Below are 18,468 nucleotides of genomic sequence, written 5' to 3' on the forward strand. Positions count from 1 at the left end.
GTGGTTATCGTTTACATTCGATACTGCTTACAGCCCAGAAAACGCAAGGGCGTGAACCGGCTAACAAGTGATGCCTTTGAAAAAAATAATGAACACAAAGGGCAAATCTGCATGCGCAGATAATAAAAATCAGTTTCGCATACACAAGCACACAAAAAAGGCACATAGTACGATCGATTGTACGGTTTTACGTGATAAAAACACGATATGATTGTGAGGGCGTCGTAGTGGAGGGCTCCGGATAATTTCGACTACATGGGCTCCTTTAACATGGTGGTGGTAACAACTTTATTCAGAACTCCGGCAAATTCGTGGCCTGGGCCTAGGCCGCCCCCGAGGAGGACCGGAGACCCTGTCTCCTCACCGCCTCACGGGCTTGCTGGATGGTCCACAGTTGATCTTGTAGGTTTGAGCTGCGCAGCGCGGCCGTCCACCGCGCCGCAGCTTCATCTGGGGATACTGCATGTTCTTCGCCTATAACCGCGCATTCCCAGAGAATGTGCCTAAGAGATGCGTGAGTCCAGCCGCATAATTTGCAGTTATCGTCTGAATAGACGTCTGGGTATATCCTCCTGAGGTGAACGGGGTTGGGGAAGGTCTGTGTTTGTAATTGCCTCCAATCTACCGATTGGGCCCTGTCGAGTTTGGGGCTTGGGGGTGGATAAATACACCTGGATTTTTGATAAAATTTTGTAATGTCACAGTATCTAGTCATTCTGTCTCTCTCTGTCCAGCCCTCCTCTGGATTTCCATCCCCTGGAGAGGACCTTTCTACACGAGCGCGGAACGTGAGACCTCGCGCTACGCGATGGACCTCTCCATTGAGGTTGGGTACGGGGGTGTGGGAGGACGTATGAGCCGGGAACCATATAATGTGTCGTTCCTCCGTCTCTTCAGAGGTGATATAATTCGCGTTCGCTTTGAGGATAGCCGTGGCCTCTGGTGAAATTCTGCCTTGTGCATAATTTCTGACCGCCGCCTGCGAGTCACTTATTATATACCTGCAACCGGGGCAAACGATGGCTAGGGCGATCGCCACTTCTTCCGCTGCCTCAGGGTTTTTTCCGCGTACACTACACGAGCTGACCAACTGTTTATCAGTGTTGAGGACTGCCACTGCGAATGCACGTCGATCCGCGTATTCTGCTGCGTCTACAAACAGCGCTTCCTTGTCCCTACCGAATGCTTGTAGTAAAGACCTGGCTCTACTCTCTCTTCGACCCTGATTGAGTTCGAGATGCATGTTCTTAGGTAGGCTAGCCACCTGGAGCTTTTCTCTGATCGAGCTTGGGAGGGATGTCTTGTCGCCGTGCTGCTTGTCATAGGCTATCTCCAGTTTGTCCAGGATGCTCCTGCCCGTTCGTGTCCTGGTTAGTCTCTCGAGTTGCGAGATCTGTTGAGCCTCTATCAACTCTTCGAGCGTATTGTGGATGCCCAGCTGTAGTAGAAGTTCCGTGCTTGTGCTATCAGGAAGGCCCAGCGCCATCTTGTGTGTTCTTCTAATTAGAGTGTTAAGCTTGGCCTTTTCTGCAGTGTACCAGTTGTGGTAGGCGGCCACGTAGGTTATGTGACTAATGACGAAGGAGTGTATGAGTCTGACGACACTGGCCTCCTTCATACCGCGATGTCTGTTGCTGATTCTTCTGATGAGCCTCATCGGGTTCGTGATTTTAGTCTCCAGATTCCTGATCGTTGCTCCGTTGGCGCTGTTGGATTCTATGATGAGTCCGAGCATCGTTATCTGCTTGACCCTTGGTATTTCGTTTCCTTCTTTGGTGCGTACGCAAATGTCTTGGTGCTCAGCATGCCGGATGTAACACTAGGGGGGCCTTCCCTTAAGCGTCGGGCGGTAGAGGAGCAGATTTTTCTGGCGAGCAGACAAGACCGGTTCCTACGAGGTACTGTTCCACTACCTCAACCGCGGTCTGTAGCCGCTGCTCGATTTCTCCGTCGCTTCCCTCGCATACCCAAATCGTAATGTCGTCTGCGTATATGGCGTGATGCACTCCCTCTATGGCGTTTAGGCGTTCGGGGAGGCTGATCATAACGAGATTAAAGAGCATCGGCGAGATGACAGAGCCTTGTGGGGTGCCGATGCTGCCCATACTCCTGTCTTCTGATGCGAGTTTGCCCAGCGTTAACGAGACATTCCTGTTAGTGAGGAAATCCTTAACGTAGTTGTACGCTCGCTTGCCTAGATTTAGTGCGGCCATCTTGCGTAGTATGGCTGCGTGAGCTGCGTTGTCGAAGGCTTTCTTGAGGTCTAATCCTAGAATGGCCCTGGTACCTCTTGTCTTGTTGTCAAGTACCTGGTGTTTGATTTGCAACATTGCATCCTGCGTGGAGAGATGAGCTCGAAACCCGAGCATGGATTCCGGATACGCTTCGATGTCGTCCAAGTGTGCGTTGATACGACTGAGGAAGGCGTGCTCCATCAACTTTCCGACGCACGACGTAAGGGATATAGGGCGAAGGTTGTCAAGATTTGGGGGTTTTCCGGGCTTGGGGATGAGCACCACTTTCGCTCTTTTCCATTGGTCAGGTATGGATCCTCGGGTCCAGCATTCGTTGATGTACTTGGTCAGTTTGGAGATGGTCTCTTTGTCTAAGTCACGAAGGGCCTTATTGGTTACGCCATCCGGTCCCGGGGCCGATATGCTATTGAGCTTTTGCAGAGCGGCCCAGATTTCCGCCTCGTCAAAGTCTCTGTCCAGAGAGGGGTTGGGTTTTCCCGTGTATTCCACGTGTGTAATAACCGGGTTCTGAGGGGCGTATCTGTCGCAGAGCTCGGAGAGGATTTCTTCTTCGGCCTTGGTCTGTGTGTGTGTATTATCCTGCGCGTGGTTTCCCTATGTGTTGTCGTGGTCTTGGTCTGGTCTAGCAGATGTCGGAGCAGGCGCCACGTGTGACCGGTGCCAATCCGTCTGTCCATCGTGTTGCAGACCTCGTCCCATTGCTGTTTACTAAGAGTTCTGCAGTGTACTTCAATTTGTTTGCTGAGTAATGCAATGCGTTTCCTCAACTTCCTGTTGTGTCTTTGTTTCTGCCACCTGGCCTGTAATGATCGTTTGGCCTCCCACATGTGCACCAGGCGGCTGTCTATCTTATCGATGGGAAGTTCTGGCGCCACGGTCTTTGTAACATTTTTGACGTCAGCCATAACTTTTTCGGCCCATTGTTTGATGTCCATGATGGGTTCGTGCGTCATCCCGGCCCTATTCTGACGGAACTTATCCCAGTCTGTCCATTTGAACGTTTTGTTGGTTTCTATTTCTAAAGTATCCGATAATTTAGTTTCGAGAATTCTGTGGTCGCTACCAAGGTCTTCGAACGTGTTCTTCCAACTTGATCCTCTCGTGTTCTTCACTAATGTTAGGTCGGGTGTGGTGTCTCTTGCCAGCCCGGTTCCCATTCTTGTGGGGGAGCTGGGGTCGGTGATGAGAGTAAGGCCTGTCTCCTGTATGTCTTGCCATAATGCCTTGCCTTTGGCTCTCGTGTAGGCGTAACCCAACGCTCCGTGCGGGGCGTTAAAGTCTCCCCCGATTAGTAAAGGGTGCGAGCCCGCAAGGTCGGCGGCCCTCTTAAATGGGGTTAGGAAACGCTGTCGTATGTGCACAGGGTTGCTGTATAGATTGAGAATGAACGTGCTGGATTGGTTTTTGCTTTTGGGTATAATTTCTACGAATACATGTTCAACTTGCGCTACTGTAATGTCATGACGAACGACCACTAAGCCTTTCCTGGCCAAAGTAGTTACCGCGCGGTTCTCCCCAGAGGAAGGACCGATGGCTTGGTAACCTGGAAGTTTGGCTAATCCGTGTGTCTCTTGTAACATTGTTACGTCTGGTTTCGATTTGCTTTTAATGTATTGTTGCAGGATCGGTTTTTTAGCAGCGTAACTCCTGCAATTCCGCTGTCAAATCGTCAGCTCGCCTCTTTCACCGCGTTTGCCTATTTTGTTCTGTTCGTGAGGTGGAGGACTGGGGAGTGGTGGACTGAACGCTGCCGCGGTGCTTGTAGCGGCGTTTTGAAATTGATTAGATGCGACCCCAGTTGTGGGGGCCCCTGCAGTAGTAAGTGGCTGCAGTTTGGCTACCCTGAGACTTAAGGTGGCTACGTTATTTTCGAATGTGTCAAGTCTCGACATTATGGTCGAGATCGCCGACGTGAGATTACCGACGGCTTCTGCTTGGTCTTTCAGTGCACTTTGCATTTCCGTTAATTTCTGCCCTAGATCGGTAAGCTGTGACCCGGTTTGGCTGATAACTGCCGGAGCCTTTCTCTTAGGTGGCTTCCTCCATGCGATTATTCCTCCATCGTCTTCCTCCATGCGATTATCGGGGGTTTCTGCAGCGGCCCCTCCATGTGAACTACTTGGGCGGGGGGATATGTCTGCCTTCCGATTATTCTTAAGCTCCTGAATTTCTCTCGTGAGATTTGCGATTAATTCCCGTAACTGCGCATTTTCCCGTCTCATTTCTGCTATTTCTCTAAAAGCTGCAGTCTCCCCAGATCCGCCGCGGCGCGATGAGCCTTTGACCACGTCTACCCAGCCCACCTTGTAGGTCGCATCTTCCGCCGCCAAGCCGCTTCCTCTGCTGCGAGACCGCGATCGGGAGTGTTGAGGTGGTGGTCCGGGCGTATGGCTCCTGGATCTGGGTCGGGCCGGAGCGGGTGTGCGGCTCCGTGATCTGGACTGTCTGGTTCTTGAACGGGCCCTAGAGCGCGAACTGGATCTGGCCTCCCGGGAAGGGCGTCCAATTGCTTCCCTCGTAGCTTCCGAGGCTAGGAGTTCTTCCCGTTGTCGCTGTCTTTCCCATCGTCTTCGTTTGACTATATACGGCAACTTGAAGCGAGCCTTGCATTTCCTGTCGGCCGTTAAGTGCTCACCCCCGCAAAGCTGGCAACAGGGGTTGCATTGGTGGTCGGGACCTGGGTTGGCCGTGCCACAGCCTCTGCAGACCCGGTCCTGCGGGCTGGGGCACACGTCCATGCGATGGCCTAGTCTGCCGCACTGATGGCACAGGTCCAATTGTTTTCTGTATAACGCGCACTTGATCAGTGCGCCTCCGTAGCGGACGAAGGTAGGAACTTTCAGTCCGGAAAAGAGCACGATGACATTGGTGGTATTGCTGAGTCGTTTCGCAGCAATTGCCGTAGGATTCTTAGGGGTAACAACTTGGGGGGAGTCCCAAGTCCCAAGTCCCAATCCCGGGGGGAGTCCTTTTCTCTCCTTTTCTTCTTCGTCTTCGTCTTTAACATGCGCCTAAACATAAGCGCACGGCTGTTCATTGCAATTCGCGCCCCATCGAGATGCGGCAGCCATAGCCTGGAATCGAACGCGTGCCAGCGCGCACTTTACGTGCTAAGCTATCACGCCAGGTGGGCCTCTTGCATTTCGCCCCCATCGAAATGCGGCCGTGATCGAACCCGCGTCTTGCGGGTCAGCAGCCGAGCACCGTAACTACTTCACCACCGCGGCGGCGAACCACAATCGATAAATTAACACAGCCGACATGTAGCTCACATTAGCCAATAGCATCCATCAGTTATCCCAGGGGTCGGCAACATTTTGAGGAGGAGAGCCAAATTGCATGAAGCCGACACGGACGTCAAAACGGAGGAAAAGGAGGGGGGGGTCTCTGCGGACAAAGAAAAAAATTTGGCGAACAGACAATAACGTACAAGACTGCCAAAATTTTGGCTAAACTTTAGCTTAGTGTGAAGCTAGGGCACAATGCGAGATGTAGGCAATCTTTATTTGTTCCTGTCTAAGGTAAAAAATGCTGTGTCGGCCATCAGACAGGAAGTGACAATGAGAGGGGGGGGGGGGGTCATAATACTGCCTCGCGGGCCGCAGGTTGCCGACCCCTCATTTAGCCAATCCGAGCCAGAACTGTATACTGGCTGTGCTGGTAATATGCGAGTAAACATGGTAGCTGGCTATGGAAGACCTCTATTGGACACAAATTCAAATCGCTCACAAGCGTCAACCTCGTCAAACTTATTCAATAATAATAATAATAATAATAATAATAATAATAATAATAATAATAATAATAATAATAATAATAATAATAATATAATAATAATAATAATAGCTGAGGTCTTGCATCTTAAAACAACGATATGATTATGAGAGACGCCATAGTGGAGGGCTCAGGAAATTTCGACCATCTGGACATCGCACAGTACACGGGCCTTTAGTATTTCGCCTACATACAAATGCGACCGCCGCGGCCTGGATCGAACCCGTGACCTACGGGTCAGCAGCCGAGCACCGTAACCGCTTTTACACCGAGGTAGTCAAACTTAGTTAAACCGCCGTGGTATAGCGCTCAGCACGTAAGGTGTCGCGCTGCTAAACTCGAGGGCGTGGGCTCGATTCCCGATGGCAGTATTTCAACGGGCGTGAAATGCTCAGAACACCCCTGTGCTCAGATTTAGGTGCAAGGCGTGCCTCATAGTCACATCGCGGTTTTGGCACGTAAAACACCAGGAATGATTAGTAATTACGGAGCACTATTACCGAAAGTGATAGAGGCCCATGAGGACATTGTATTCAAAAGAAAATAAGGAGAGGAGCCCAAGTTTTTCCTCATATGAATTGAAAGTTTCCACAAACTCACGTGCCTTCTGGCTTCTGCTGCCACACATGTGCGCTAAGAGAATCGCGCCGTCTGTAGCTTACCGCGCGCAGTAGCATCGTCGGACGGTGACACGACGTGTTGTCGAACCGGCCGAGGTAGTCGCCAGGAGCGGCGCTCTGAAACTACAACTTTCTAGTGTGCCTCGATGTGTGCTCAACAAAACGCGCATCAAGGCACCCTAACAACTTTCTAAGCGAGTTTCAGTGCCGCGTACCGCCCACAATGCCCACAACTATTCGCACAGAGCGCGCGCCTCAGAGCTGCTGCTCATGCGCACTATGCGATCGCGGTGTTCTTACGTACAAAACGCCGTTACGGACGCTGTCGCCAACGCGCGTTTACATGCCGAGTCATCTCGCGAAAGAGAGCGCAGTGAATGCCATCGCTCAAGAAAAGACGGCGTGCGCGCCTGTTTTTCGACAGAAGTGAAAGGGTGGGGGGGGGGGGCTGTTTAAAGAGCCGGGTGGCGGAAGATGCGGTTCAGGTTTTTCCCATTTCATCGAAACAGCTCACGAACGAATGTCTGCTCTATGCGGTGTAAGATATAGAATTTAGGTTTGAACGTCGTGCCTTGCACGATGAAGTGGCCCCTTTTTTCAAATGGCACCGCAAGACCACACTTCCATCATGTGTCTGTCACGTGACGGGTGGAAATGCTGGCGCCGTTTTCGGCACGCACTCTGGCTGCACAACGATTAAATTGACACGGCTGCCTTCCTTCGTGAAGCCTTCGTCGCCAGGGCACATTGCGCGCGAAGTCGCCGCACAATTTTTGAAGTTTCTGAAAGTAGCCCTACATACTTTTGGCGTGCTTCTCAAACATATCCGGTGAAAATTAGCGAGAACGACGCTCGTGTCATTGACAAGGTTAAAAAAATGTGCCGGTTCTGCGCACGATAAGTGAGCTGCCTCCATGTATGTCGGTCACCATAGCGACGAGATTGTTTGCTTTCCCCTTACCTTTCGCTTCAGTGCTTGGCCGCTTTATCACTGGATGATACGACCGTGTACTCCGTTTCACACACCGCGTGCAACGCTGTGGAAGCTATGTGCAAGTAGTTCGGTCCGCGAAATGTGCAACTCCGGCGTCTCGCGCTTCTTCGATGTAAACGTGGCCTCCGCGATAGGCATCGGCTGCGCGCTACCGTAACTGATTGTGGAGGACACGATATTAAGATAAAGAGACGCTAAGAGACCACCTATTGAATAACGGGGTTCGCTTATTTCTGAGGCACAAAGCGTCTTCATTTATTACTCGATCTAAAAACGAAAAAAAAAAATCACCTTACAGGTGGTAAAATTATTCAACTACTTTTTGGTGCGAAAGCATCTACTGCAAGAAGTCTCGCTAGCTTCCATAGCATTGCAGCTGATGCGTGAAACGGAGTATATGTCTATTTAATAACATAGCGGAGGAATATTGTTCGGAATTGCTGATGACGAGATTTGTTGCGACGTGCGAACACCCAGAGTTCACGTATCTTACACCGTGGCCTGCAGTGACATAGATATTTTTTTCAATTTAAATTTCGTTTATTTTTCGCCCAACTCCACTTTAAAGTGACAACTGGTACAGATGGCATCAGAACTTGCTAATTCCAGTTGACAAAGGATGCGTTGCCTGTGGTGTTGAAGGCCCGAGAGAAGTCGTTCTTGATAGCAATATTTGCCTATCGTAGTGAGTTGGCGCTGGTAGAGTTAAGGGCAGGCGAAATTCACACTGCTGAAGCGCAATTTTTAGGCCCGTTTATTAACTGTTTGATGGCGCCGATTAATTGTTCTATATGACCTTAACTGTAACACAGAGACGCAGGCTCGTTTATGCATACTTAACGAACGAAAGAAATCACAGCATCAGCCAACGCATTGCCAGTGCACCTTCATTCACCTGCCATTCGACGTGAAATGTTCTTGTGATCGGTTTTTGACCGACCGCAACGTTCTACGCAACGCGCTGAACAAACTGGACGACAGGTCGTTTTCAAAAGATCCTCGAATCGTAGCCTTACGCGTTGCAGGCAAAGTGGCGTGGGCATTTGTACAGTTTTTTTTTTAAATGCAGGCGGGCAATGGACAGGGGCACATGTACCTGGACAGTGCCTTCTTCCCTCTCCTTTTAATCCCTTCCCCGCAATGCATGGTAGCAAACCGGACGCGCCTTTGGTTGACCCTTTCCTTCCTCCTCCTTGTTTTCCTAGTCCCCACTGAAAAAAAAAAAAAACGGCATAAACGGGTCGTCTGCACAAAAGCGCACACCGTATATCAAAAAGACGCGCAAAATATTTTCGGTGATTCTGCGTACAATACTATTGCAGTTTTCCGGCTTTCTCTCTTCAACACTCGCTCAGCCCATTCACAGAACGATTCACTTACAAACAGGGCAAATGATAGACCCCGAGTGATTACATTCCGAGGTGCTTCTAAAGCCGACAAGGATACATTGTATCATTTACCGCGCGCATTCCTTAAAGCCGCATCTTGCACGAGCTGCTTAGTGTGGTGCACTCGCGCGAAACTCTTTTGGAAAAACACGTCCGGATTAAATGCTCTTTTTGCCTGCAAGACGAACGAGTGATCGATTTATCGAATAAGCGACAAAATGCTTGGCTGGCATGTAAGCTTGTTTGCGCATCGCATTACCCAGTCGGGAGAGATAACAAAGTGTCAACACTGAGCGCGTTGTTGTATTTCCGCCCACGTAGGCCGACCTTTGGCTGCAGTCGGCTCGCCTTGCATCATTCAGAGACATTCGCTGCTTTCCGCGAGAATTCATCTTTCTTAATGCAACTTATTTCTCTCGGGCGAACGTAATAAATAACTTGCGCTTTCTTCCTCATCTGCCTCCTCTTCATCTTCCTCCTCCCGAAAGAGCAGGCAGGCCCCTCTAGCCTGCTCTCTCCCACTTTTCTCTGGGTCCTTGCGTACGTATATGCAATAATAATAATAATAATAATAATAATAATAATAATAATAATAATAATAATAATAATAATAATAATAATAATAATAATAATAATAATAATAATAATAATAATAATAATAATAATAGAGCAACCAGTATTCGATATGAATAATTTATTTTTTCTTCTTTAATGCAGAGTAGTAGGCTAGTGCGCATTAGCTCAGGCCGACCTCCCTGCCTTCTAATAATTCCCGCCACTTTTTCTCCCATTTCCCCTTCCTCGGTGTACAGTAGCAGGCTATAGAGTATGCTATCGCTCAGGCCGACCTCTCTGCCTTTCTGTAAATAAACCACTCTCTCTCTCTCTTTCATTTCTTTTTAATGCTATTATTCCCCGTGCTAGAATGTCGAAATAAAATGGCGACTAACTTGGACGAAGCAAAGGACAACTGAGCCAGGTGGTTAATAGTGAATGATGCTATTTGTGCAAAATAAGACTAACTTTAATAAGGAACACATCACTTGAGTGCAGTGTACTTCATTTGCGTTTGTTTTATTACGCGCTACAACCTCTCTATTGAATGAAGCTGCTGGCCATGGCCGTGTTTGTATTACAGCACAAGTCACTCTTGAGCAGACTATATAGCACATGCATATTCTTAGAGTGAGCATGCTAAGGATGTACGCACGTATTTGAGGCTTTGTTCCGCGCCGAAGCCGTTTCATTGAGGCAGCTACAAACCAAGCCAACATCCATCCGCACCGCACTGCATGTACCCCACACATTCGCAGACCGTATTGCCCCGGCTGCGCTATACCACGCCGCTTGAGCGTGTCAGCTCACGAACGCCAACCAACCAATCCCACGCCCAACCGTACAGGAGTGGAAAGCCTCGCTGTCTAGCGCAAACTCGACGGGACCAGCTCGACCTGGTCGCGAGAGCGGCTACCGTTCATGGGGCCCTGGACTGAGGACTCCACCAGAGGCGTTCGCACGGGGAAGGTAAAGGCGCGTGATGTTGCATTCCAAGAACTGCTGACTTCCCATATTTACTCGCGGAAAGCTAAGGAGCAAAAGGCGGGCCATTGTGGGAAGCACGTTATCGCTTCGTTTTCATTTTTTCATGCATTATGAAGCGTGTTGTCTTTTGGACTCTACCAAAAAGACGTGGGGGGTGGGAATGCTGCGATGAAGCTTTGCCCCCCACTAACGGGAAACCCTGCGCACGCCTATAGGCTACACCCTGCGGTTTCTTTTTAATTTTAACGAATGTTTTCACTCAACTCACTCTCACCACTGCACTCATCCCTCACCTCAACTGCACTCACTCACTCACTCACTCCACTCACTCACTCACCACTCACCTACCACTCACTCACTTCACTCACTCACTCACTCCACTCACATCACTCACTCACTCACTACTCACTCACTCACTCACTCACTCACTCACTCACTCACTCAACTCACTCACTCACTCACTCACTCACTCACTCACTCACTAACTCACTCACTCACTCACTCACTCACTCATCATCACTACACTCACCTCACTCACTCACTCACTCACTCACTCACTCAACTCACTCACACTCACTCACTCACTCACTCACTCACTCACTCACTCACTCATCACTCACTCACTCACTCACACCACTCACTCACTCACCTCACTCACTCACCTCACTCACTCACTCACTCACTCACTCACTCACTCACTCACTCACTCACTCACTCACTCACTCAACTCACTCACTCACTCACTCACTCAACTCTCACTCACTCATCACTCACTCACTCACTCACTCACTCACTCACTCACTCACTCACTCACTCACTCACTCACTCACTCACTCACTCGAGCTTGGGCCACAGGTGGTTCGCAGCATTGTAAATAATAAAACTAACAAACAAAATAATCTCATAATTATTGCTTTATCACCGTCTACGGCATCTACAGAGCAGATGAAGCAAATACACTACAGGTTTAGCAGCAAAACGTCGGTGTTACAAGGAGTCTGGTGTTACTTTGAGAACGTTACTTGAAGTGTTCTTTTGAACCCTGCATGTCATGTGTGCCACCAGTTCGAGATCCTCGGACTAGCCGGTGCTTTATTTGTGCAATAGCTCCCTTTCAGTTATGGTGTCTCAACTCTTTAATTCTGATGCATTATATTTTGCTAAGGTATAAGATTGGGCGAGCTGGTGATCAGTTATTGGCTACAGCGCGATCCTTCCTCATCAGTCCGCCCACTTAAAACTTGTAAAATATGGGATAGCGAAACTGTGTTTTTTTCTTTTGCAAACTCTCAATAAAACCTGCTTTCATTTAATGCAAGTTAGTCTGGATGGCCAGAAAACTCGGCCAAACGCCTTTGGCTACCCTTTACGATTAGTAACTGCCGTCACCGAGAGTGTTTTGAAAGATCTAAAAAAATGAACAATGTTGGCAGGACGCTCCGAAAGAAAAAGTAATTGACAGAGGTAAAGTCCCATATATTCACAAGTTGTCATATAACTTGAAAAGATCGCAAAACGAGCGAACGTAAGCTCCATATTCTCGGTCCCCAATAAACCGTCATCGCTTTGAAACAAAGTTGATGTGCCCCATGTAAAGAACGATCCGTGTGAAAAAAAAAAAAAAAATGGCGAAAGCTTGCATTCGGCCGCGCAAGGCTTGAGACACAGCGTAGGTGACCGATTTGATGGCGTTTGGTGGCTCGCACACGCGCAGCATTCCACTACGGTGATCGGCAGTAGTATCTTCTCGTCGTCTCTTGTCCTTCCCCTGGCCGCGTGTTCTGGATCTGCTCGTCGCTGCCGTTGCCGTTCTCGTACAGCGGCAAGCCTCGCTTCATGATGCGCTGCGTCTTCTTCGGGAGGAGGAGGATACAACTTTATTGACGCCATGAAATGGGTCAGGTGAGGGGGGGGGGGATGGGTGCAGGGAAAAAGTAGCCGATGGGCCCTCGGGCCGCTTTAGGTGGCCGAAAGTCCTTGCGCTTCGGCGACCCCCATGGCCCAGCACACTATCCGGAGTTGATCGTCCGGTCGTGAGCTGCGCAAAGCAGCCTCCCATCGCTCCTGTCTCTCAGCCCCCTCAAAGGGGGGATTTGGCTTGTTTGGACAATGGCGATACATGTGATTAAAGTCGGCTCGCGGACTCGAGCAGAGACGACAATGGGGTAAGGCGTCACCCTGATGAATTCGGGAATTGATGAAGTGGGATATTAAAGTGCCCGTTTGGAGTCGGCGCCAAACGATTTGCTCAGCCTGGGACAGCGATTTATGGGCTGGTGGGTAGATCATGCGGGAATTGCGGTAATGTAAAGTAATTTCATGATAGGTGAGTAGGAATTCCCGCGCGCTGCGAAAGGAAGGCAGACCGTCCACTGCCCGGTTGACGAGAGCTCGGGAGTGCGTACTTTCTTTGTGCGTCCCATGGCTGTATGTGATCGAGCGCGGCGGAACACGGTTGCGCGAGGTGTCGCTGGGCGTGGCTTAGTGATAGCCGCTGCGTAGTTGTCGCTACTGCGCATGACTTTTCGTGAAACGTGCACGTTTTACGGCTGGCTTAAAGAGCTTCGCTCTTAAAAAAAGAAAAAAAGAAGAAAGAAAACGTCGCTCACCCTTCGTGACTAGTTCAGAAGGCGTGGTATACTGATTACCTTTGCATACTGCGGAAAATAGTGCATATGACAGACGGGAAGATCTCTGAACGACAGCTTGCGCGAGCATCGCCAGAACACGGAGAAGGCTAACAACGGACACCTCGGCGTACACATTGCTAAGAGGGCGGGTGTTATCTTCACTTTAATAACTGTGCCGTATTTCACAAAAACGATAACCAACTAAAGCGGGAAGTAGTTGAACACAAGATAAATTCCCGCAAAGACACGTGCGTCAGCTTCACCTCTGTGCTGCTAATAGACAAGGACATTTCTATAGCGTATCCTTTGTTGCCACGAAATTTCACCTACTCAAAGAATCCTGTCGCGTAGTAAACCACAATGGTAAGTAGCACCTTGTCCCGTTTACTCCTCTGCGTCCTTTGCGCTGTCTTCGATAGTAATAAGTAAGAATAATTGTTGGAATTTTACGTCATAAAACCACGATATGGTTATGAGGGATGCAGTAGCGGATGGCTCCGGTAATTTCGACCATCTGGTGTTCTTTAACGTGCGCCTAAATCGAAGTACCCGGGCCTCTAGCATTTCGCGTTCATTTAAATGCGGTCGCCGGGAATCGAACCCGCGCCCTCGATCTTAACAGTGCCGAAACTTACATGCTAATTGAAAATCAGTTCTGGGGTATTTCGCAAGGTTGCAGAAGGGTTAAGAGAGGTAAATTGACAGCCATCCGTTCGCAAAGCCACAAGGAAATCCATGCGGATTTCTCAGAAAGAAAGCTTCTTAGTTGCCGAAAAAGTCGTCCTGGTCCGGGGATCGAACCCGGGACCAACGCCTTTCCGGGGCGGTCGCTCTACCAGTTGAGCTAACCGGGAGGCTAGCAACTGACAGCGCGAGGGCGAATTGATCGACAACTCGAAGCACGTGGACACACATGATTGCGAATCAGTTCTGTGGAAGCTTTCGCTTCTGGGAGATCCGCATGGATTTCCTTGCGGCTTCGTGCTGCGAACGGGTCAATTTCTCTCTCTAAACCGTACGTGCTAAGCTACAACAACGCGCTGAAATGTGGGCGCCCGATATCTTCACGAGGTCAGCAGCGATTACACTGCGCGCCAGCTGTACGACGTTTTCATTCACCAGCGCCTTTTCAATCGCGAATGGCTTGCGTAATTCGCTATTTGGTTTATGCGTGTGCCCTTTAAGTAAACGATGTCTGGTAAACTCGGACTGCAAATGAGGCACTCGCTGCATCGCCTTGCCGAGAACGGTAGCTTCACAAACGACAACCCGAGTCCGACTGCCACTAAAAGGCACCCGCCAATCCCTCGGATACGTTTAGTTCGCCGCTAGGGAATGCTTGTGTGGTCTTCCGCGAACGTCGCATGAGGCCGGGAAGACGGAATAAGGAAGGCGCAGGTCGCTACCGCGGGGCTCTTAATTTCTGTTCGCACCGTCGGAAATTGGTGTGGGAGCCCAAATGGGGAGGAGATTCCTGAACGGCCTGCCTGTCTCCCGTATGGTTTTTCTATACGCTGGATTCCTATCGGAAGAAAAAGCGACCCCCGCTTAGTTTTATTAGGCGTTGCTGCAGTCGCATTTCGTTTTTCACAAAGGATTCTCAAAGTAAGACCTTCTTATTTTGGTCATGTCGTGAACTACCAAGATTAATGCCCAAAGTCCCTCATGAACACACACTCTTAGAAAAAAAAAGAGTATGTGTTACTCCTTTCGGTCAATGCTGACTTGCCACGTATATTAGTCTCTTTAAAGAGACATGCTCACTCTCTTGCGGACTCTTCGAAGAGAGTAAAATGATCTCCAAAGAGAGTTGACGCGTCTCCTTAAAGAGAGTTAAGAGATAACGAGGACGCCTATGCACTAGGTGGCTAGATGGTGTTCCGAAGGCCCCATACAAACGTCCAGGTGAGCTTAAACAAACTTGTATCACATAGGACTCACTGGCGTTGATATACTCACGATGTCCTCAATTCCAAGGCTCTCGGCGTTAAACAACAAAAATAACGATGACGGCGACGGACAGACGGCAACGTGCAATATTCTCGGTGCTTTACGACCAACGTTAGCCCACGGCGCTTATACAGTTTGCCCCACCTATACCAGGGCAATGGTAATGTCTTAAACGTGAACACTAGACGGAAACCTGTCTCTGTGGGCATGACACCGTATATCTACAAATTACACTTTTTTGTTTGTGTCCTTCGCTAACGTAAATGTCGGCGTGAGTTACGTCGCAGGTGTCTATTGAACCACAACATTCCGCTGAAAAGAACCGACTCTGACATTCTCTGTTTTCGAGGCCCAATGCAATCGTAATTATGCAAAATTCGTTGGGCAACATAACCGAATCAACTACACTATAGTGAAGATATCTAACTTACACGCATTATATGAGAGTGTTAGAAAAGTAATAAACGCCGACCACAATAAAAACACTTTAAAGCAAACAAGACGTTTCGGCTCCCGCACGGGAGCCTTGTTCACAATGAAACTCTTGTTCGTTTTAAAGTGTTTTTATTGTGGTCGGCGTTTATTCCTTATCCAGAATGCCTCCTCCCGACCAGGCGGGATTCCGCCAAACCATGAATTTCATTATATGAGAGTGACTACCACAGAATTCTGCACGGGTCCGGAAGTATACCAGGAGTATGTCGCAAATTCGGTAGAGAGACAGGAAAATGGCCGTTTATTCCAGAGAGAACAAAGTTCTCCTCCCCACGTGTGCCTTCTATACATAAGGGGCCCACCAAAGATACCATGTCAGCCAGAGAGCGCTCATTTAGTAACCTCCTTGAGCACACTTAGAAAACTATATGTCGTGGCGGAAATGCAGGCGTGCCCGGATATACGGCAGAATGGAAAGTAAATCTTTGTCTAAATGAAACCGAACTAGAGCGGCGTACAATTAGGCGTGATTCCAAAGCATGTAAACTCCTGTTCGGAATGAGACCTCCTTGATTTTGATCCGCAGTTTCACTCTCCCGGCAGATTAATCGGAAGTTTTACGAGCCAAAAGACCAGTTATGATTAAGAGGCACGCCGTAGCAAGGGGACATAGGCTTAACTTCAACCACGTGAGGCTGCTAAACGTGCACCTCAATGTAAGTACAGGGGTGCTTTTGCGTTTCGCTCCCATCTAAGTGGGGCCGCCGTGGCCGGGAATCGAGCCTGCGCTTTCGGGCTTATCAGTACAACAGCTCAGAAACCAAGCTAAGAGTGGGTTAGTGAATAAATTTTATTCTAACTGGTCCGGCAGTTTTCCTTCGGGCGGGCTGGGGGCAAGAGGGGACCTACCCCCTGTCCCGTCCCACCCTCGGTCCGTGATGACGGCGGTGCCTCAGGCGACGGCTCCAAGTCCTTGGATACGGACGGCATCTTCGGCTTGCCGGACGGCCCAAAGCTGGTCGGCCAGCTCGTCGCTGGCGAGTGCCACCTCCCGGCGGCAGCGACGCCGACGGAGGCCATCCGCAGCAGCGACCGCAGCCGCGGCGGCGACGATTGAGCTCGGAGAGCTTCCCTGTCGATCACGTGCGTCGCAAAGTGAGCGGCGGCAGCACATTCCCAAAGCGTCCGTCGGGGACATAGAGGAGTAGTATCGCCGGGCTTGGGCTAAGAGCCGTAATTATTTTTTGTCTGCAATCCTAGAACAGACCACTTGGTGAAGCATTGTCGAGGATAAGACACTAAGGCGAAACAACGCAAGCACCTTGTCTTTGGTCGAAGTGTTTGGTAGGGGAACGGTGTTTCAAGTGTTTCAAGTGTACGGTGTTCCAAGTTTTGGACAATGGACGCATGGTAATTATCTCGGTGCATTAGATTTGCTTTCCTTTATCAAAGGGATGCCAGTGGCAATATAAATAGTTTATGTTTGTTCTCTTCTCAGCTGCAGACGCCGCGTGTAGCACTGTGTCAAGACTGTTATTGCTGAATAAGCTGCACTTAAACTTTCCATGCAGTGCACTCATCGATTACACAATTTGTACAATCGGTCTACAAGTAAAATACTGCTATTTCACTGGACCTGTGGTCCATATGCTTTAGTTCACGGATGTAAGGCGCGTCAGACGTTTCTCTAGTTTCATGCCGCACGGCAATACTTCTAGTAAAGGAACAAATAAGGTATGCGCATTGTAAATGTCGTACTGTAAAGTAAGAATAATTTATCACTGCGTGAGTGCCCTTCAGCATTGTCAGATAAACATACATCTGGCTAAAACAGTTGATAATACTTTATTGTCACAAACAACCAACTTCATACATTAGTTCTCAAGACAGCAAATTGTTCACCGTTTGTATTTCTCCGCTACGCATATAAACGTGATCGAAAAGGACTGTAGACGATAAATATTCTCATCTAGAGGAACAGCAAGAAAAATTTTTTAAGTGTTGGCGTAATAGAACAACTCTCACACAAACCTGAATTCCTGACATATTAACGGAGTCACAAAAGAAAAAGAAATAAATATTGGTCAGTGGTAACGCAATAATAGAACTCGACACTATTACCGACCTCCGATAGACTTAGTAAGAATTTGAACCAAATCTTTCAATATGGTCGGAGTACAATCAGTAGGTCAGAGCTCTTGCTTCGAGTACATCGTTTTCTCGCATGCAGTGAACAAGTGTGTCGCCGTTAAAACAAAGCTACAGTTTGAAAGTTGATGCGTTTGGTTAGAAATATTCTGTGAGCAACTGTGCGAGGAGGAGGAGAATGCGCAGCGCAAAGGAATGATGACGTCACAACATAGTCGACGGCCACCCAACTGACGAGGAGGAACCGCCAGCTCGGTCAGTTCTTCTTGCAGTGGAAGCAGGCGCAGCTTTTGGCCGACTTGAAGACCAGGTCCCTGTGACCATCCAGGCAACGAACCTGCACTTTGACCTGCGTGATAAAAAAAAGAGTTTCAAAGAAATGTAATAAGGAACTATAGATGATACTAAGAGAATGCAGAATGCGCAAGAAAAAAATCCGGCAGATTCCTCCCACTGTGGGAATCGGTGTAATGCGAAGCAGCCAGCAAAGAACTGCATACATCACCTTGTTTGTCTTTGTGCCAAGTGAAGTCATTCATGCCATGACATGTAGTTCACTATGTCATGCATGCATGCATGTGCAGTCTGGTATATGCCGTGTACTGAAACGTATATTCTGGTATATACAATGCATGTCCTGTCATTTATTTGTCACGTCGCGCAATACCAATTTTGGTGCATATTAAGCCAGCGAAGCGGCCGCGAAAGGCATCATGAGCGTGGCATGTAAGT

The 18,468-nt window shown here is 49.0% G+C and overlaps 2 protein-coding genes across 2 annotated transcripts in view; one reads left to right on the forward strand and one right to left on the reverse strand.

The window, feature by feature from the left end:
• LOC119402538 (N-acetylated-alpha-linked acidic dipeptidase 2) overlaps positions 1-1,735 on the reverse strand; it is a 43,717-nt gene extending 41,982 nt beyond the window's left edge. Inside the window, exon 1 of the mRNA XM_037669686.2 lies at positions 1,265-1,735. Within this exon, the coding sequence (XP_037525614.1) occupies positions 1,265-1,735 (471 nt within the window). The remainder of the gene's footprint in view (positions 1-1,264) is intronic.
• LOC119401312 (proteasome subunit alpha type-1) overlaps positions 1-18,468 on the forward strand; it is a 258,901-nt gene that overhangs the window by 146,565 nt on the left and 93,868 nt on the right. The gene's annotated exons all lie outside the window — the stretch shown is intronic.

Source organism: Rhipicephalus sanguineus, chromosome 8, assembly GCF_013339695.2.
Source record: "Rhipicephalus sanguineus isolate Rsan-2018 chromosome 8, BIME_Rsan_1.4, whole genome shotgun sequence".
In the NCBI taxonomy this organism is placed as follows: domain Eukaryota; kingdom Metazoa; phylum Arthropoda; class Arachnida; order Ixodida; family Ixodidae; genus Rhipicephalus; species Rhipicephalus sanguineus.